The 22,175-nt window shown below is 42.0% G+C and overlaps 1 protein-coding gene across 1 annotated transcript in view; it reads right to left on the reverse strand.

Annotated features, from left to right (window-relative positions):
* Nucleotides 1-1,538: 1,538 nt before the first annotated feature.
* The window catches only part of LOC134621184 (uncharacterized), a 479,207-nt gene continuing 458,570 nt past the window's right edge, over nucleotides 1,539-22,175 (reverse strand). Inside the window, exons 4-6 of the mRNA XM_065470134.1 lie at nucleotides 4,456-4,538; nucleotides 3,727-3,974; nucleotides 1,539-1,641 (exon numbers count right to left, since the gene is read on the reverse strand). Coding sequence (XP_065326206.1) covers nucleotides 1,539-1,641; nucleotides 3,727-3,974; nucleotides 4,456-4,538 — 434 coding nt within the window. The remainder of the gene's footprint in view (nucleotides 1,642-3,726; nucleotides 3,975-4,455; nucleotides 4,539-22,175) is intronic.

Genomic DNA, 22,175 nt, shown 5'->3' on the forward strand with positions numbered 1-22,175 from the left:
ATGGAGCAAGGAGTTCGAGGAGATGTGACATGATGATTAAATTGATTTCATTCCGTAAACACAGGTTTACAGGGCTGGAGCAGATCTACCGGAGAGGAGGATTGCTGAGGTGTTTGGAGAGATGATATGACTAACCTTATTGTTTTAATTTACTAAGCCCGGGTGATGCATTTTGAGTTTTTGAGTTTTTATTTATTTGGACACATCTGATGTGTCCAAATATAAAGGGGGAATTTAAGGGGTAATTTGAAATGGGTTCTAGGATCATTTTATGACTTTTGGAGTTTTTGATAATTTAGATATGGTAAAACTGGGGCAGAAATTGTTATGTTTAAGTTAAAGGATTAAAATGAACTGAATCCTGTTTAGAAGATAAAATGCCGGTGTTCATGAGAAGCTGTACACCAAATTTAAAGGGAAATTGTGGGACATTTTGGAATAAAAAGATATGCTTTGGGGAAAACTAGCGAAGATTTTAGGAGTAGAAAAGGTTTTATTTCTTTTTGATTTCTAGAATAATGCAGGCTTACACATACAGATATTACATAGATTTCTTTGTAGGGTAGAGGAGAGAGCTTCTTAAGAGAGTGTTAAAAGTGTCGCTGACTCAAATGAATAATATTGGAGATTATATACGTAGAAATGATTTTTTCTTACACATTGCGATCGTGCTCATTAACAGAGTTGATGTTCGGTCCATTTAAGGTCATAAGCTTCGATGAGCGCGATGTCTCAGTCGATATATTGTCGGGGACTTGGAGCAATAGAAGGATAAACAGCATTCACGCTTACAAATACACATGATTTAAACATAGGCGAGGCCAGAGGCCTGGACTTGATGTAGCTTTTAACTGTACAGCTCCTAACTTGCAGGGATGGCGTGGAGTGTAGTGAATGAATGCAAAACATGCGTACAGACACAAACATGACAGAGATTTATTTTATAGGGTAAAGGTGGAACACATGTTGCTTTGTTTCTGCTTAGCAACTACTGAGGCAGAAGGTGTTAAAGATAAGTATGCAATAAGTGAACAGGAAACGTGTGAGGGTGAGACGGGTGAAACAAAATGTTGTAGATAATGGAAACTTGTCTAACTGACATTAACAGTAACTTTTGCATGTTATGTATATGCTTGAAGCAAAAAGAGGCATAAACCCTGATAGAAAATTTTGAAGCGTGCTTTCCAGCGCAGATTTAGGCTGACATGGGGATGGTGTATATTTTACCCGGGGTGTGTTTAATAGAACTAAAAGCGTTGCTTACACACATAAAGAGCATTGAGATTAAGTAAAGTTAATATAAAGGATAGAGCCCAGAACATGATATTGTGAACCAACTTTGAATAATTAAAGGAACATTAGATGAACACAGTAGATTAGTGAGGTGTAGCAGAGAGAGGCTGTTTGTTTTCTGTCCCTTACAGGAGAAGATTTCCCAAAAGAGAGGGATTCAGAAAAGGAGCAGAGACCACTTAAGCATGAAGTGTTTTCAAGTGGGAGCTGGCGTTTTATTACTGGACCACCTAGATGACATGAGGTTATTGTCTGATTTGTTGAGTCAGAGGACGGCTAGAGAGGGTCAGAGCGAAGGCAGTGGGCCTGGGAATGGTGGTTTCGGTGCCCATGATGCCATTAATGGATCTAGAGGTGACAGAGTGGGTCGAGGAGTGACACAAGAAAACGGTGTAGTGACGTCTCTGGAAGAGACGTCAAGAGAGGGAATTGTAGAATTACAGGGATTATTTTACATAACCATCATCTTTATCATTGCATTAATTATCATTTCATCAAAGCATTTATTGAAGTTGTTGGCATTATGTTATAATTTGCATTACAGGTGTTATCATAATCACATATTAACATGTTTATTACAGGTGCAGTTATAACCACTTTAAATCTTTGAGTTAAATCTATAATCTTAAAAGCTTATATGCTGAGTGTATTTTTACAGTAAAATAGTAGCTGAGCAAGGGCCTCAGTGTATTCAGCAACATGTTGCACTAGAGTTTACTTGACAACAGGTGACAGAAGGAGGACAAGTCCATGGGGACCTCATCACCATATTTGGAAAAGGATGCCAGAAAGGGGAACTCCTGTGTCTGCATTTATCTCTTAGAATTGATCATTGACTGTAAAAGAGGCAAACAATGTTCTTAAGATGCAAATTATGTGCTTGTAAACGCAAGAGGGGGCGTTATAATACCCTGATGTTATAAAAGCAATCTGAAGTGTATTTTTGGGCGGAGATTTACAACTGATGTTTTGCAGTTTACATCTCCCCACGCTGCGTGTATTCATTAAAATCAATTGTTTGAACAAGCTCTTCTGGACCATCATTGTTTTACTCTCGTCCTCAATTTCGGACCCTTAACACATTTCTGTTGCTTAATACATAATTGTGTTGTGAATATTCATCCTTAATCTGTATAAATGGTCCCGAAATTTATAGTAATTACAAGATGGTCTAAGGAGCTTGGAAAGAAAAGCGTCTGGACTTCTTTACGTTGCTTGAAGACGTTTCACCTCTCATCCAAGAAGCTTCTTGAGTTCCAAGGTCAAATTCAAACTCTGTTTCAAGTATTCAAACTTCTTTTTTAAGAGGATCGTTTTGTACTATTTTGAAAATATGTTTTATTTGGTCTTTAAAATTACCATAAATAAATCAATACCACCAACAGATACATGATAAGCCTTTATTATTTTTTTGGCAAAGTTTCATATCCATAAACGCAAGTATACAGGAAGACATCCTCTTTCTCTGTGTACTTATCAATTCAGGCAAAACATTCAATCAATTAAAGTTTATGTGAATCATAAAGCTGTTAAAACTCTTGCTGCTTGTAAGAAAGTTAACATTTTCCAACTGAAAATCACTTAATTTTTTTTCTCTTTTCACCCTTCTTTCTTACTTCTTTAAAAATGCATTAAGAAATTTAATATTTTCATTCCCAGACATGTTCGTGATTCAAATTTTTACTGCCTTACTTTCAGTTAATGTCTTTTGTTTTGCACTATGCATATTTTATATGCCATCAAGTCATTTATTGTGAAAATTCTCAAGTAGGAACTATTGTACTGCATGTTGGTTCCACTGGTGCACCTGAGGGAGATGCACACCCATGTTGATGTGTGAGCATGGCAAGTTGAAGAAAGAGAATTTAATTCAGAGAAAGTTGTTTCTTAAAAGTATCTGTAAAGCGCTCATTTCTGCCTCAAAGCATGGGTCAGCCAGCGAGGTATGTTTGTATGTTATATAGATCATTTTATGTCTTTATTTCACTCGTCTTACAATTCCAATGCATTTTATGTTATGTTTTAGTTCGACGGTGGCGTAGTTTGTGATCAAGGTGAAGCTGTAACAACCCCAAGACCTTACAACTAACATTAAAGCCAACTTCATGCCATCAGTAAAAGAACTCTTTATTGCCTTTAAGAAGAGGTAGAAGTGATACAAATAAATGACAAAGATCAAACTGATTGATCAGCCATCAGAGGAGTCGGATCAATGGAGCTGCTTCTGTTCCTGATGTCCCCTGTTTGATCCTAGACCTAAACTCTCCCTGCAGAGGAGACACAAGACAGTCAGAGAGACACACACACACACACACACACACACACACAGATAAACAAAAAAACAAACCTTTTACTTTGACCTCCACTACTTTGGATCTATAAACTTCATTAGGAAACCCCTCTCTCACTCTTCTGCTGACTACACATCTATACATCCCGATGTTTCTCTCTGTGGGGTGTTTCAGGGTCACACTGAGGTCTCCAGTTTTCAGCAGGTCTTCATTCATCTTCGTTCGGTCTCTGTAACGACTGTCCTGTTCCTCAGGCTGGTCAGAGCCGTTCTCATACAGGTGGAGGATTGTGGAAAATGGGCTCCTCCACTCCACTCTAACATCTTCAGGCAGGTTTTGTGTGGTTTTGAAGGGCAGCTGGACAGACTCCGCCCCCTCCTCCACCTCCACCTGACAGACTGAGAGGACAACAAACACAACATGAGCTGTACAAAGTGTGATTGGTGTTGACAGAGCAGCATCATGTGACTCTTGTTCTGCACTAAATGAAGCGATGGAGTGGCGCCTCCTTCAGGGAGAGAAACAGCTCATGGAGAGAAATAATTATTAGAGCAAAAACAAGAGTGGAGCTGCAAATAAGGCCGAGAGGAACGCTGCTGGAGTGATACGCGCACACACGCACATACAAACCTTTGACTTTGAGTATCATGACTTTCCATCTTATGTACTGTATGCTTCTCCAGACTGAACATATGTATTCTCCACTGTCTCTCTCTGTGGGGTATTTCAGGGTCAAACTGAGGTCTCCAGTTTTCAGCGGGTTAGGATTCATCGTTGTTCGACCTCTGTAAACCTGGTGCTGATAATTAGGATCGTCAGAGCCGTTCACATACATATGAACCCCTTCAGAATCATCACGGCGCCAACTCACTACAGCATCTTCAGGCAGATTTTCTGTGGTTTTAAAAAACAGGTGGACAGACTGCACCCCGTCTTTCACCTCCACCTGGGGGACTAAGAGGACAACAAACACAACATGAGCTGTACAAAGTGTGATTGGTGTTCACAGAGCAGCATCATGTGAGACTTGTTCTGCACTAAATGAAGCGATGGAGTGGCGCCTCCTTCAGGCAGAGAAACAGCTCATGGAGAGAAATAATTATTAGAGCAAAAACAAGAACTTCATAGATTTATTTGAGCACTAAAATCAGAGCTGCTTCTATTTCTAATATGACAGCTGTACATTAGAGCTGGAACACTTTAAATGGGAGCCATAAAAACATGATACTCTACAAGTGCATTCAGCCATCAGAGGAGTCAGATCAATGGAGCTCCTTCTGTTCCTGATGTCCCCTGTTTGATCCTGGACCTGAACTCTACCTGCAGAGGAGACACAAGACAGTCAGACACACACACACACACACACACACACACACACACACACACACACACACACACACAGAGCTTTGGTGAAGGTTAGAAATGATCTTCTTATGGCCTCTGACAGTGAACTCATCTCTGTGCTTCCCCTGCTAGACCTCAGTGCAGCGTTTGATACTGTTGATCATAATATTCTATTACAGCAATTAGTGCACACTGTATTACAGGTACTGCACTGAATGGTTTGTATAATATCTATCTAATAGACTCCAATTTGTTCATATAAATGTAGAGTCGTCTTCTCACACTAAGATTAATTTTGGTTCAGTGCTAGGACCAAATCTGTTTAAATTATACATGCTTCCCTTAGTCAGTATCATCAGATGCAGTGGCGGTCCTAGCCTGTTTGGCGCCCCGGGCGAACACTCCCTCTTGAATCAGCTGCTAGTTAACGAAATGGCTAACCGAAGTTCGGACGGTCCTGATCCCCAAGGACCTCAAGAAGGGACCGGTCCCATCCAACTACCGACCAATAACCTGCCTCAGTACTACATGGAAGCTCCTGTCAGGCATCATATCAGATAAGATGAACAGGCACATGGGTCAATACATGAGCGGGGCACAGAAAGGGATTGGCAAGAATACCAGAGGCGCAAAACACCAGCTACTGGTAGACAGAACAGTCAGCCGAGACTGCAAGACCAGACTGACCAACCTGTGCACAGCCTGGATTGATTACAAGAAGGCCTATGACTCAATGCCCCACAGCTGGATACTGGAATGCCTAGAATTGTACAAGATCAACAGGACCCTAAGAGCCTTCATCAGGAACTCAATGGGGATGTGGCGTACAACACTAGAGGCCAACTCCAAGCCCATAGCACAAGTCACCATCAAGTGCGGGATCTACCAAGGAGATGCTCTGTCCCCACTGCTGTTCTGCATAAGCCTGAACCCCCTCAGTGAGATCATTAACAAGACTGGCTACGGATACCGACTATGAAACGGAGCAGTTGTCAGCCACCTCCTGTACATGGATGACATCAAGCTGTATGCCAAGAGTGAACGAGACATCGATTCACTGATCCACACTACCAGGCTGTACAGCAATGACATTGGAATGTCGTTCGGACTGGAGAAGTGTAGTCGAATGGTAACAAAGAGAGGGAAGGTAGTCAGAAATGAGGGGATCGAACTACCAGAAGGCAACATTGCAGACATAGAGGACAGTTACAAGTACCTGGGGATCCCGCAGGTGAATGGGAAGCATGAAGAGGCCGCTAGGAAAGCTGCAACCACCAAGTACCTCCAGAGGGTCAGGCAAGTCCTGAGGAGTCAGCTGAACGGTAAGAACAAGATCCGGGCCATCAACACCTACGCCCTGCCCGTGATCAGGTACCCTGCTGGGGTAATAGGCTGGCCAAAGGAGGAGATAGAAGCCACTGACATAAAGACAAGAAAGCTCCTTACCATGCATGGAGGGTCAGCACCCTGAGGCTGTACGCTAAGCGGAAGGAAGGGGGCCGGGGACTGGCACCACAGTCCAGGATGAGACAACGAACATCCAAGAATACATTGGGAAGATGGCCCCAACTGACCGAGTGCTCAGTGAATACCTCAGGCAGCAGAAACCCAAGAAAGAGGAGGGAGACGAGGAACCATCATGGAAGGACAGGCCCCTGCACGGTATGTACCACCGGCAGATAGAGGAGGTGGCTGATATCCAGAAATCCTACCAGTGGCTGGACAAAGCTGGACTGAAAGACAGCACAGAGGCACTAATCATGGCAGCACAAGAACAAGCTCTGAGCACAAGATCCATAGAGGCTGGGGTCTACCACACCAGGCAAGACCCCAGGTGCAGGCTGTGTAAAGATGCCCCTGAGACAATCCAGCACATAACAGCAGGGTGCAAGATGCTAGCAGACAGGGCATACATGGGGCGCCAAAATCTAAGTGGCCAGCATAGTATACAGAAACATCTGTGCCGAGTATGGCCTGGAAGTGCCGAGGTCAAAATGGGAGACGCCCCCAAGGGTGGTGGAGAATGACCGAGCTAAGATCCTGTGGGACTTCCAGATGCAGACGGACAAAATGGTGGTGGCTAACCAACCGGACATAGTGGTGGTAGACAAACAGAAGAAGACGGCTGTAGTGATAGATGTAGCGGTTCCGAATGACAGCAATATCAGGAAGAAGGAACACGAGAAGCTGGAGAAATACCAAGGGCTCAGAGAAGAGCTCGAGAGGATGTGGAGGGTGAAGGTAACGGTGGTCCCCGTGGTAATCGGAGCACTAGGTGCGGTGACTCCCAAGCTAGGCGAGTGGCTCCAGCAGATCCCGGGAACAACATCGGAGATCTCTGTCCAGAAGAGCGCAGTCCTGGGAACAGCTAAGATACTGCGCAGGACCCTCAAGCTCCCAGGCCTCTGGTAGAGGACCCGAGCTTGAAGGATAAACCGCCCGCAGGGGCGTGCTGGGTGTGTGTGTGTGTATATATATATATACACACACACACACACATACATAGCTGTACTTTGAGTCCCTCAGGAATAACCATGCTACTGCCTCTTGTCTCTGAGGGAGAGCCCAGCCACCCTTCAGAGGAAGCTCTTTTCTGCTGTGTCAGCAAAGTTATTCTTTTAGTCCCTGTTCAGAGCCCGAGGCTGTGAGGAACATAGACTGGACAATGAATCAGCAGCTTTGCTTTCATGCTCAGCTTGATCTTCACCACAGCAGATCAGCACAACAGTGTGTTCTGGTGAGCTCAACTACACCTGGCCAGTATCTCACGACATTACACACTAGTTTACGCTCCTTCCCCATCAGAGGGGTGAGTCTCCCTGTTTCTATAGCCAGATTTGTCAACTGGGGATTTGACCACCAGGACCTCCACCCAGTCCACAACCCAATCCACAAAGCACCCAAATCCTACAGCCATTAGTAATTGAATAATCTATTGATTATTCCACCGATTAATGACATTATCAGATATAAAAGGCTTTTGTCTAATTAATGGGAATTAATAAATTTAATAAAAAGAAAAGAAACAGGTCTTTCAAAATGAACTGATTTCATTTTAATTAAAATAACATCCATCAAAAAAACCCAATTAAACACTTTCATTGTATTTATGTGCCATAATAAATTTGAAAAAAAAAACCTTAAATGCAAAACTACATAATTTATCTCAAGTACAGTAAAAGTTACTGTAAAAGTACAGTACAGTAAAAAAAATCAAATAAGACAGAAAAATGTAGCTTTACTCTGTCTTCTTGGCACAAATCATTTGTTTTTTGTAGCAATGAATTTAAATCATCACATAAACACCACACAGTGAGATTATCTGCCTTAAACTGTGGTGTGAGTGGAGATTAATCTGCATTCAATCAGCGTTCGAGTTTCTTACCATTTACGAGGAGCAGGACCAACAGCAACTCTTCATCCTCCTGTAAAAAAAAAACTAAAACAAACACGTCCTTTATATCTGCTGCTGACTGAACAAAGAAACAAACACTAAGCAATTTCTTTCCAGCTGTAAGCACACAGACAAAAGTCCACTTTTGTTTTTAAGAGGAAGTCAGTCCTGTGACATGAAACTGCCCAGTTTGAAAAACCCTCTTTACAACCCACAACTTCCACCTCAGTGCTGACGCAAGGCTCATCAGCAGACTGATGTGCATTAAATTTCATTTGAGCAAAAAACATTACAAACGTGTTGCCGTGCTTAAAAAGTTTAAGTTTAATACCCAAAGCTTCAGCATGTTTCTATAATATTGATAAGAACTTGTTATTCACATAAATCTTTAGTCTGGGCTCTCTGAAACCATCCATCCCCCTTATTCTGCTTATCCATCTTAAAGTCACAGGGGACTTGGAGCTCATCCAAGCTGTCATAGGCTGAGATCTCTGAAATCATCCATATTTGGGACAAATCTCAATGTCATTTACTAAAGGAATTTTATCATAATAGCTAATATTTAAGTGTTCAATTAGTTTTATGGTCCAGCGCCCTCACTGATAAGACAGAGTGGACTTTGCTTAATAAATAATGTGTCAGAATTATTTTATAGTTTAATCTAAGAATAGTTTTAAGTTTTGTCATTTAAGCTGGACTTTTTGAAACAACACTGATGGGATATTTTTTGCACAACTTTTTCAGAATAAATAGAAACTCTTGATGGTCCTGGCAGGTCAGGGTTTGTTTTTCTTCTTTGCTTCATCTCTGTGTTTCCTTCGCTCCCTCTTTCCTCTCGGGTGGATGGCTTGATCTCCAGTTTTCCTGGACTCTGGCTGTTGCAGCTGTTTGTCATCAGCTCATTCACTCAGTAGAATTTAAAGACTGGCAGGGACCTCCACTCTCTACCAGACTGTTGCTCTATCAGTGGTGGTAATTCACTGCCAGTGTTTTCATCTCTGCTTGTTCTTCCGAGAGATATAATCTCCCCATTGTGACTGGGGTCTGCCCCGGGGCCCCCTCCCAGTGGGTCATGCCTGGAACACCTCACCCAGGTGGCTCCCAGAAGGGCATCCTTTTCAGATGCGTGAACCACCCCATCCTTTCTATGTGGAGGAGCAGGAGAACCAAAATGATTTTAATTGAAATTCCTAACTTGTCAAATAAAATAGTTGATATATATATATATATATATATATATATTATGGAATGCCGTTTAGGAAATTATTATATATATAGAATGATTTTCTGAATATATAAAATGAAACTTGAATATATTGAATGAAACTTGAATATACAAAATGAAACTTGAATATATAGAATGGTCTTCTGAATATATAGAATGAAATTTGACATCACGGAGGCGCTTGCGCCATCTAGTGTTTTCCTTGTTTGTACCTGCGAGGAATGGCACTATGAGCAAGTCTGCACGGAATCTTGTGGCTCAAATTCTAAGTAATGGGAGCTAATAAACACCCTGGCAAATGCATGTTCTGGCCAACCTAATATTAGTACCAGTGTACCGCATCGTACTACTGATGAAGAAATTTATTCACTGTTTCAACGTGGAAGACCAAATGCAGTGAACCTCTCCGGTCAGATAGCCCCTGGTTATCCAGCTAACGTTATGGAGAACGTGCCTTCCACATCACAGGAGTGCCCCACAACGGGTCCCATCTACAATCTTAGACCTTTCACTCGAAAGGGCCCAAGGCAGAAGAGGTAAGAACGGAACTAAATGCACTGAAATTACTAGTGTAAGGTAATTGGCAGGTTTCAATTGCTAGACTAAGCTAAGTAAACAAAAATATCACAGTAAAAAACAGTGTGCAATAGACTCACAGCGTGTGACTGTGGAGACTAACTGTGCACAACAGTTAATTTGTTTAATTGTATAATATTTCACGCCCCGTAAACTTAATCTGCAAACCTTGTGTAAAAGCAAAGCACATAATTCAGTGCAAAAGTACTTCGTGAATTTAAGAAAATTTTTATGTGATTGTTAAGTTTCTCCACCCACCCATCCCACTATCTTCCATCATCTTTCCATCCATTCATCCATCCATTCTCTTCCACTTATCCAATTCAGGATTCCAAGAGCCTATCCTAGCTACCATGGGGCTAGAGGGTGTTTATTAATGCAAATTAGACATGTGTACAGCATGGTGTATTTTTTTTTTAATAAAATGTACTTCATTGAACAGACAAGTGTGAATATATTACATGCAGAAATGTTTACTTTGCCTTTATCCTCTATTAGGTTTCCAGCACAGCTAAGCAGGTCACATTCTGTGGCTCAGTCATTCACCAAAGAAGTAATTCTCTTGCCAGACCATCTAACTGCACATGTGCCAAGGCGTAACAAAAAAGCTTGGCTTTTTGAAAATGGACAAATAAAATCTGCACTGGAGTTTAGCTGTGATTGGGACTCAGACAAAGTAATGCAGGCAATAAGGACTGCCTTCCAGCAAGTTGTTGAAGGATGCAGGTAAGCTTTAGATCCTTTTTCATAAAAAGATTTTTTTTGTTACTTGGATTATTATACTATTAAAGGTCAACTTTGGGTATTTCCAAAAAGCATCTATGAGCACTGATCAGATTGGACTGGATTGATATCTTTTAGAGTTAACAAAAATTAAACCTTTTAATGTACTGTATTGTATTGTATTGTAGTCTGTTATCATTAACAAAACTTTCATATACACTGTTTTCTTCCTCCCCTAGGCTACAGATTTTGCTGGCATGCCACACCAAACTAGTTGAGCCATCACTCACTTCCAAACAGACTTTGAATGGAGACCTTGTAAGAAAAAACTGTGTCATCAGAAGTGAATTTTTGTCAGGACATGAGGACAATGAATCAGTAAGTAATCCTGAGCATTTCAGCAAATGTATGTATGTTCATAAAATGAGAGTGAAAAAGGCAAAGATGGATTTTAAACTCCCTTAAACATTGTCACTTGTATTATGTTTTAATACATAATACATAAACATAATATTAATATTTACTATGCCATTTTGTTGAGTAGCCATACAAGCAGGCAGGATTTCACAGAAACGTTGAATTCTGACAAATGCGGTAAATTTTCCTATCTAAAAGTAGGTCTAAATAAACTGGAAACCATGGTGCATTTATAAGTATATAAAAGATATATCTCAGAGAGATGTAATACTAGAAATTACAAATAAATAACATGCTAAATGTGGGTAAAATTAAGGGATAAAAAGGTACTAATTACTAACTATACAATACTATAATCATAGCTGTACAATACTAACTGTACAATAAACAAAGATAGGACAGAGACAATACAAAGTGGATTGTGCAGTAGGTATAGAATACCAAGTACCGATGCAAGTGCTGAATTTACAAGGAACATTGTACCCAAATGTGATTTCAGTTTCACTTTAGTGTATTAAAAGCGTAGATAAACGCATTATTACCAATCCTGTTTACTGAGTACAAATAATAGACTATTTCTGCATCCACCTAAGCTTAAATTGTTGTGGTCTTCACTAACTTCTTTTTTCAACATTATGGTTTCACTGTATAGATTAAATGCTAATTAGCTTCATGTGTGACTTCCAAAGTACAGCTTAATTTTCAAAATATGCATGTTTTACTTTTGCATTAATCTTTTGGTATTTTAATGTATCAGTATACCAATAGTCCTAGTTAGAATCTCATTTTGATTTTGTATTTTTCTATCTTATAGTTGAAAGTGATGTCTCTTTGGAACATATTCTTGTTTTCTGCACTCATGTGACAGCATTCCAGCCCTGGGTTTTCTCCAAAGCCAAGCCATCACTAACTGCAGATTTTCAGTGACCAATACTTGTGAAAATATCCTTCGTATCCCAGTTCATGTAGTGTACACTACTTTCAAATCAGACATGGATTTTGCAATACAGAATTCACCAGGATTTGGAAGAGCATGATGTGTATTCTCAAGGATTGTAGAAATGATGAGGATTTTGTTTTTGTCTTTCTATTTTGCATATGCATGTTTAATTTTCTTGTTTCTTGTTAATGTTGTTAACCCAGCCTCAGATTATCAACCTGTCCAGGGTGTACTCTGCCTCTCATCCTGTGGTAGCTGCAATAGGCTAGCAACGCGGATAAAAATAAGCAGAAGAGAATGGATGGATGCATTTGGTTTCAGTTTATACATATGAGGCATATTTTGTTTTTGGATTGTAGTTTATCTGTTTTCCTGCCTATATGGCATGTTTTGTTTCTGTTCTCTGATATGACCCATAGTAACATTAGATTATTTAGTACCCCTGCAGGGAGCAAAAGAATATGCCACGACCTCACTGTTACATAGAATTCAATTTTCTCAAATGCTTCCTGTGTCCAGCTATTCCACACAATGCAAAATGTCAGTGGTAATGTCATAACATACAGGTTTATCAGCCATGTTTTGTATTTCAGATACCTTTGTTTATTTTTAAATACTATAGCTAGATGTGGTCATTGAAAGATCTGCCACTTAGAGCAACTTTTCTTTACATTTTCAAATGAGATGAGTTAAGCTTTATTTCAGTGTCCCATTTGAACATTTATGCTTTACATTGAAATTCATATTAATTTTCACTTGATTTCTAGCTTAACTCACAGCTTTAAATAATAGTTTTTGTTGAGTATCTCCAACACTGCCAGCAAGTTGTCTATAAATGTGACAGACATGAAATATATAATAATATATAGCTGAAATATGAACATTATATCATCATCACACTATATGACATTGCATTCTTATCAAACAATGATACTACTACTACTACTACTACTACTACTACTAATAATAATAATAATAATAATAATAATGATAATAACTGTTAAACATAACTTGGTTTACATTCTTTAGGGAATGTTTAAGGAATTTGTTTACTTGATTAGACAGGCTAATTGTATTTTGTTTGTTTTTTTCCTTTCCCTTTCTTTTCTTTTCTTTTCTTTGTTTTTTTAAGGTCAGTGTTGCCCTGTTACTACAGAATACTCTTTTCTTCCTCCGGGTACTGGAAATACACAAATAAAGTGTTCTGTGTTCCTACCTTTTATGTGTCATTTTTTTTCCAAATATCAGCCTGTAAGAGTTTAAATAAAGACATTTCTCTGTTTGATAGTTAAAAATGTATAACAGATATTTTATTTAATAAAAGAATCACAATTCGTGTTTATTAACAGATAAATTAGTACATCATACCATGATATGTAACATATAGTGTGACATTTTTTTACTGTGACAAGTATGGTTTGTCATGAAAGAAAAGTATATTTTAAACACTTTGACTACTTTTATGATTTAAATGGCACAAAGGAATACGAAGATAAAACCAGTCTTATCAACCTTTACCTAAATAATAGCCTTGGAACGTTTTCAGTATTGTGATATTTCACAAATTTTAGTGTCTGGCAACAAAAAAACCCATTTTCTAATGAACACAACCAAATTTACTAATAACCGAAGCATCTGGCATGCATAATCAGAAGATCATTCTATATATTCAAGTTTCGTTCTATATATTCAAAAGATCATTCTATATATTCAAGTTTCATTCTATATATTCAGACTTTGATTGTAATATATATATAATATTTTCCTATACGGCATTCCATAATATATATATATATATATATATATATATATATATATATGTGTGTGTGTGTGTGTGTGTGTGTGTGTGTGTGTGTGTGTGTGTTTGTGTGTGTGTGTGTTAACATATTAACTCTTAAACTTGTATTGTTTGGTTTCCAATTTTAAATTGAATATATTGATATGACATTTTTTCTCTGACTAATAGGATGATTTATAAGCAATTTATTGATGGTACATTACAGTTATATTTTAACTCTTTTAGAAGTCCGAACAGGATTTTAGCTTAAATTACAATGAATTTTTTTTTATATATACTGCAATATTTAGATGTTAATGTTATTTTAAGCATTTATATTGTAAAAGACCTGCAAGATGGAGAAAACATTGGAAACTTCTGTGGAGTAAACCCTCTAGAAACATTAAATTCGATGACAGTTTTAACAATGAGGCGTTTACAACAAAATGTGTTTTTCTGTGAAACTGAGTTATAGCGTACTATGCGCGGAAACTTTGTGTAACTCTCACAGAAAAAAACTTTTAATGCCAGTTTGGTTATGTTAATTCAACAGAAAAGGGCTGACAGGTTTGCAAGTTTGAAATTGTGTTTTGTAAATTATAACAGTTTTAAAGTATATATCTATCTATCTATATATATATATATGTATATATATCTTTAGAGCCTCATAAGTACTTGTATTTACAAGTCACTGTTTTTCTACAGAATTATTCTTGCAACTACAGCTGCCATTTTTATGTGAAATCAACAGGAATTTTTTTTACTGTGAGCTGAGCATGAAAAACATTCACAGCTTCCACCTTTGTGCTGACACACTCATTGGTTGCCAGTAAATTTTAGGGTTCATTATTTTAAAATTTTAGTTGTAACTTTTAGAGCTCTGCATGGTGAAGCTCCCCAGTATATCTCTGACCTGTTGAAACCTCATGCTTCATCCCGAGCACTTAGGTCTTCAGGTCAGAGGCTACTGGTGGTCCCACGTACTAGGTTTAAAACACGTGGGAATCGTGCTTTTCAGGCACTGGCACCTAGGCTGTGGAACTCCCTGCCGTTGTCTTTACGCTGTCTAGACTCTACTGACTCCTTTAAAAAGCAGCTGAAGACATTTTTATACAAACAGGCTTTTAATTAATTTTAACTTGTATGTCTGATCTTATTGTGAAGCACTTTGTGATTTTTATCTGTGAAATGTGCTATATAAATAAATTTCACTTACTTACTTACTTACTATTAAGGCTCATCAGCAGACTGGCATGTGATAAATGTCATTTGAGCAAAGAATCAGACAAACAATTTAACTATAAAGACAATGAAAAGTTCACTTTTGTTTTCAAGAGGAAGTCAGCCATGTGGTATGAAACTGCCCAGTGTGAAAAAAACAGTCTTTACAGCCCACAACTTCCACCACAGTGCTGACACACTCACCAAAACTCATCAGCAGACTAACACAATTTAAATGGCAGCTTAAAGTTTCTGCTTGTCTCTATATTTTTGAACCTATTATTCCTATAAATCTTAACTCTGTCTGAAATCATCCATATGTGGGACAAATTTAATTTACAGTTTTAAATGTACTTATAATAATAATAATAATAATAATAATAATAATAATAATAATAAACTTTATTTATAAAGCACACTAAAAAAACCAAGGGTATACCAAGGTGCTTGACAAAATAAATTAGGAAAAAGGAGATGGGAGCGAAAAGAGAAAGGACCTGGCATGTATCAATTATAAAACCATGACAATCATAATACATAAAAGTAGTTAACAAAGCATAACGGATAAAAATGTATCAACACACACCAAATATTAGCTAGGTGGAAAAGCAAGATTAAATAAACAAGTCTTTAGCCGTGATTTAAACAATGGGATAGAGTCAGACGCAACAGGAAGATTGTTCCATAAAACTGGGGCAACTACAGCAAATGCACGGTCGCCCCGAGACTTCAGCCGAGAACCAGGTTGCTCCAGAAGAAGTAGGGTAGCAGATTTAAGTGCTCTGACAGGAGTGTGTAACTAAAGAAGTTCGTTGAGGTAGCTCGGCGCCAAATTATTGAGAATTTTGTGCGTGAAGTGTACACTGTAACCAGCAGACTCCAAACACAGCACCCTCAGGCCCTTTTCCTGATCTCTGGGGACTTTAATCACATCTCCCTGTCCTCCACTCTCCCCACCTTCACCCAGTATGTTACCTGCTACACCAGAGAGAATAAAACATTGGACTTATTGTATGCCAACACCAAGAAGGCATACATCTCTGCTGGGGACAGGAAGAGACTGAACAGGCTGATCCGAAGGGCCAGCTCTGTTCTAGGATGCCCTCTGGACCCAGTGGAGGTGGTGAGTGACAGAGGAATGGTGGCTAAGCTGTCATCCCTGTTGGACAACATCTCCCACCCCATGCATGAGACTGTGACAGCACTGAGCAGCTCCTTCAGTGGGAGACTGCGGCACCCACGGTGTGGGACGGAGAGATTTCGCAGGTCTTTCCTCCCCACTGCTGTAAGACTCCACAATAAAGACTTTTGCAGCTGATCTAACACACACATCCACACATGTGCAATAACACTAATGTGCAATAATCTTTTCTGGCATCGTTGTATTTTTACTCAGTTGTATATAGCATTTGTATTCTATTTTTATCTTATTGTATATTTTATTCTATTTTATTCTACTGTATATAGTATTTTATTTTATTCTATTCTGTACAGTTGTGTACTGTATTTATTCTTATTTTATTTTATTCTAATTTTTGCTTCATAACTTTTGCACTGTCCACTTCCTGCTGTGACAAAACAAATTTCCCACGTGTGGGACTAATAAAGGTTATCTTATCTTATCTTATCACCTCTTCCTCCCCTGGGGGGCTCAGATCACAATCTGGTTCATCTCCAGCCTGTGTATAAACCTCTAGTACACAGAGAACCAGTTGTGAAACGCACAGTAAGGAAATGATCGGCAGAGACTGAAGAGGCCCTGAGGGACTGTTTGCGTTCTACTGTGTGGGACAACCTCTGCAGCCCCCTGGAGGATGACCTCAACAGCATCACAGACTGCATTACGGATTACATGAACTTCTGTGTGGACAACACCGTACCCATCAAAAAGGTACGGTGTTTTTCTAACAACAAGCCATGGATAAATCCTGAAATTAAGGCCCTCCTCAAGGAGAAGAAGAGAGTCTTTAGATCTGGAGACAAACAGGAGCTGAGAGTTGTTCAGAAGAAGATGAAATGGAAGATAAGGCAAGGAAAGGCAAGGCAAGTTTATTTATATAGCACAATTCAACAACAAGGTGATTCAAAGTGCTTTACAGAGACATTAAAAACAAAACAGATAAAAAGCATGATTTAAAATTGATTAAGACAAGCAAACAAACAAACAAACAAAACAGTATATAAAATCAAAAATCAAAACAGTAGATAAAATAAGAACAGTAGATAAAATCAGTAGTTAAAATGTAAATTTTGAAATTTAAGCTTAAAAGTGTGGATTTGGTGCTTTATTCAAATGCAGCTGAGAACAGGTGAGTCTTCAACCTGGATTTAAATAAACTGAGTGTTTCAGCTGATCTGAGGCTTTCTGGGAGTTTGTTCCAGATATAAGGAGCATAAAAGCTGAATGCAGCTTCTCCATGTCTGGTTCTGACTCTGGGAACTGATAAAAGACCGGATCCAGATGACCTGAGAGATCTGGAAGGTTCATACTGGGTCAGGAGGTCACTGATGTATTTTGGTCCTAAACCATTCAGAGCTTTATAGACCAGCATCAGAACTTTAAAGTCTATCCTCTGATGGACAGGCAGCCAGTGTAAAGACCTCAGAGCTGCACTGATGTGGTCCACTTTTTTGGTCTTAGTGAGGACTCGAGCAGCAGAGTTCTGAATGAGCTGTAGTTGTCTGATTAATTTTTTAGGTAGACCTGTAAAGATGCTGTTACAGTAATCAAGCCTACTAAAGATGAATGCATGGACTAGTTTTTCCAGGTCCTGTTGAGACATCAGATCTTTTATCCTTGAAATATTCTTGAGGTGATAATAAGCTGATTTTGTTATTGTCTTAATGTGTTTTTCTAAGTTTAGGTCTGCATCCATCACTACACCCAAATTTCTCGCCTGGTTTGTGGTTTTTAGGTATATAGATTGAAGTTCTCTGGTGACCTGTAATCGTTTTTCTTTGGCACCAAAGACTATTACTTCAGTTTTGTTTTTGTTTAGCTGGAGAAAATTGTGGCACAACCAGTCATTAATTTCCTCAATGCATTTACCAAGAGCCTGTACAGGGCCTCGGTCTCCTGGTGACATTGCGATATATATTTGTGTATGTATTTGTGTGTCATGTAAATGTTAAACAGAAGGGGTCCCAAGATGGAACCTTGGGGAACTCCGCATGTGATACTTGTCTGCTCAGATGTGAAGTTACCTATTGATATAAAGTATTTCCTGTTTTCTAAGTATGTTTTGAACCAGTTTAGTACAGTTCCTGAAAGACCTGCCCAGTTCTCCAGTCGTTTGAGTAATATGTTGTGGTCAACTGTATCAAATGCTGCACTGAGATCCAGTAAAACTAAGACTGACATTTTTCCACTGTCTGTATTCAGACATATGTCATTAAACACTTTGGTCAGAGCGGTTTCAGTGCTGTGGTTCTGTCTAAAACCTGACTGGAAGGCATCATAGCAGTTATTCTGTGTTAAGAAGTAATTGAGCTTGTCAGGATTCCTGGGTCATTGACCCAGCGTTTTCAGTTCATGTTCTGTTTTCACCACTCCTGCCATTTCCTGTTTCATTATGTTCAGCTGTGTATTCGCCTGTGTCCAATTATCGTCATCATCCAGTCTGTGTATTTAAGTTCCTCAGTTTTACCACTTCTCTGTCGTGTCATTGATGTTCTGGTGATATTATGTTGTCGTTTACTTCTGCGTTCAGTCAGCCAGCCATTCAGCCTTTCAGTCAGTCCTTCAGTCATTCAGTCAGTCCTCCAGCCAGCCAGCCATTTCCTACCTCTGTTCTGTTTGTTCACTCCATCGGCAATAAATACCAACCTTCACCTACCTACCTGTGAGTCCAGCGTTTGGGTCCTCCTTCTCTCATCCATGACACAGATCCTGACAGAATGACACGACCCCGCGTTGTGGACCCAGCGGACTCGGAACCTTTTGAGCGGCAGGAGACAGCGCTCCTTCGCTGGACGGAGGAGCTCAGGGGAAAACAGCGGCTCTTCGCTGAGAGAGAGCACGTCTTTGAGGGGACTCGTCTGGCTCTGGGCGGGCCTCGGAGACGCCGCGGTTCTCCACTTGCTGCCTCACATGCATCGGAGCATTCGCCGCGGAGAGTGGGCGTCACAGGCCAAGCTTCGGCTGCTCGCTCTCCCGCCGCTCCGCTCCTCGCTCGCCCGCCAGCCGTCTCATTCGCCGGACCTCCAACCTCGCCACGGCACAGCGGCTACGCCTCCCACCTCGGCTCAACGGAGGCTACCGCGCCAGAGGCTCATCTGTTTACCCCGGCCGCTTCCTCTTCTCGGAAAAAGCGGCGCACACGCCGCCACAATATGGACCATTTTGAGCAACTCCCGGTGGTGAGTTCCATTGACTGTTCTCCACACCCTTCGTCGGATTCTTCTCCTAAAATGCATAATAGACTCGTTTCTGATTCATGGGGAACTTCCCTCCTAGAGGATGAAGTGGACTGGGAAGATTTTTTCTGCTCTGCTCCCCCAAAGAGTGTTCAGTCAAAGACTGTAAATGGTGGTGGCAGAAGGACCAGAACAAATCCCGATAGACCTGTCAGTATCACTCACCCAGTCATTATTTCCACCCCTATCAGTCAGCCTACACCCACACCTGTGCCAGCTCCCAGGGCGGGGGCAGCTGTGACCCAGTATACCCCCACACCCGCTTCTGTTCCTCGGGTGGGGGTGACTGGTGTCCAGCCACCTCCCGTGCCTGTCCTAGCGCCTAGGCTGAGGGCAGCCAGAACCCAACCTGACCATCCCGGAGGCCCAGCCGAGGCTCTCCAGCCAGTGCCCTCATGCTCTGGAGGCTCGGAAGAGCTAGCCTGCTTACCCATCAGTCCACCACTTCATCCACCTCCTGATCCAGCCTTTCACGCACTCGCACTATCCCTGGTTAGGCTAGCTGAGGTTTCCCCTGCTCAGGCACCAGCTTTACTAGCCCAGGCTATAGCTTTATCTCCGTCACTAGCTCAGTCTGTAGCTCAGCCGGTAGCCACACCAACCTCAGCTCCGTCGTCAGCCTCACCCACCTCTGTTCGTCCCTTAGCATCCCCACTCCAGTCAGTTAATTCACCTGCTGTTCAGCTTCCAGCCCAGTCAGTTCACTCACCTGCTGTTCAGCTTCCAGCCCGGTCAGTTCACTCACCTGCTGTTCAGCTTCCAGCCCAGTCAGTTCACTCTCCTGCTGTTCAGCTTCTAGCCCAGTCAGTTCACTCTCCTGCTGTTCAGCTTCCAGCCCAGTCTGTTCACTCTCCTGCTGTTCAGCTTCCAGCCCAGTCAGTTCACTCTCCTGCTGTTCAGCTTCCAGCCCAGTCAGTTCACTCTCCTGCTCTCCAGGCTGCTCCTGTCCAGTCACCTGTAGCTCAGGCTGCTCCTGTCCAGTCACCTGTAGCTCAGGCTGCTCCTGTCCAGTCTCCTGTAGTTCAGTCTCCTCCCGTCCTCCAGTCTCCTGTAGCCCAGTCACCTGCTCTCCAGTCCCCTCCTGTCCAGTCAGTCCCTGTTCTCCAGTCTCCTGTAGTTCGGTCTCCTTCTGTCCTCCAGTCCCCTATAGCTCAGTCTCCTGTGCTCCAGTCTCATCCTCTCCAGTCTTCTCCTGTCCCCCAGTCGCCCATCCTCCAGCCTGTCCAGTCTGTTGTCCAGTCTTCTGTAGTCCAGTCAGTTCAGTCTGTCATCCAGCATCCTGTGGTTCAGTCGCCCGTTGTCCAATCCCCTAACCAGTCTCTGGCCCAGCCACTCATCCACCATCCTGTTCAGTTCCCGGACCTGCAGCCACAGCATCCAGAGCCAGCTGTGAGCTCTCCCGCTCCTCAGCCAGGGGTTTCCGCACCCGCTGGCCCGGCTGCTCCTCAGCCAGGGGTTTCCGCACCCGCTGGCCCGGCCGCTCCTCAGCCAGGGGTTTCCGCACCCGCTGGCCCGGCCGCTCCTCGGCCAGGGGTTTCCGCACCCGCTGGCCCCGCCTGCCTCAGCTTCAGCTTCGCCGTCGCCTGGTCCAGCCTCGGCCTCGCCTGGTCCAGCCTCGGCCTCAGCCTCGGCTTCAGCTTTGCCTTCGCCTGGTCCAGCTTCTGCCACGCCGTCGCCCAAGCCATGTTCTGGACGTCAACGTCGGCGCCGTTTTCCTCGCGGCCGCCCACCGGACCTGCTCAGTGGCCGCCGCCGTCTTCCTCGCGGCCGCCCACCGGACCTCCTCAGTGGCCGCCGCAGTCTTCCTCGCGGCCGCCCACCAGATCGACTCCAGCGTCACCGCCGGCCACGTGGCCGCCCACCGGAACTGTTTCAGCTCAGCCACTGGCCACGTGGCCGCCCGCCTGACCTGTCTTTGCCTGGACTCCGTCCCTCCATCCTGGACCCCCTCCTCCCGCCCTGGTCTGGTTTTCCTTTCTTTCGGCCGTCGGGTGCCGGCCTTTGAGGGGGGGGGGGGGGGGGTGTACTGTCAGGATTCCTGGGTCATTGACCCAGCGTTTTCAGTTCATGTTCTGTTTTCACCACTCCTGCCATTTCCTGTTTCATTATTGATTGATTGATTGATTGATCATACTTTATTCATCCCGAGGGAAATTGGATTAAGGCTGCCAGCCGTGCCAGCGCCGTCTTACCCTTCTGACCATACATACATTACACAAACATCACATGGGGAAGACAGGTCAGAGGGGTATAACATGGAAAAGCACAACATGAGGAAAGATAAGGAGAAAAGAAATAACTCCCCCCAGACTGAGCTCCAACAGGGAGATCAGTTTGAGAACAGAAAAAAAACACCTCTGCACATAGCACATGAAAAAAAACTCTAATACACCAAAGAAACACATGACAAGCAACAGGGATGGGTAAAGGGTGAGAGACAGCCAATGTAGACAGTACATCCGGGCCTGCAGCCTATGCGCTGGTCTCCATGATCCACCGTCAGCATCGGAAGGGAATAAGCGTCGAAGGTGTTTGGAGGGGGAGGGGGGATGAGTGTA

Source organism: Pelmatolapia mariae, linkage group LG3_W, assembly GCF_036321145.2.
Source record: "Pelmatolapia mariae isolate MD_Pm_ZW linkage group LG3_W, Pm_UMD_F_2, whole genome shotgun sequence".
NCBI lineage: Eukaryota > Metazoa > Chordata > Actinopteri > Cichliformes > Cichlidae > Pelmatolapia > Pelmatolapia mariae.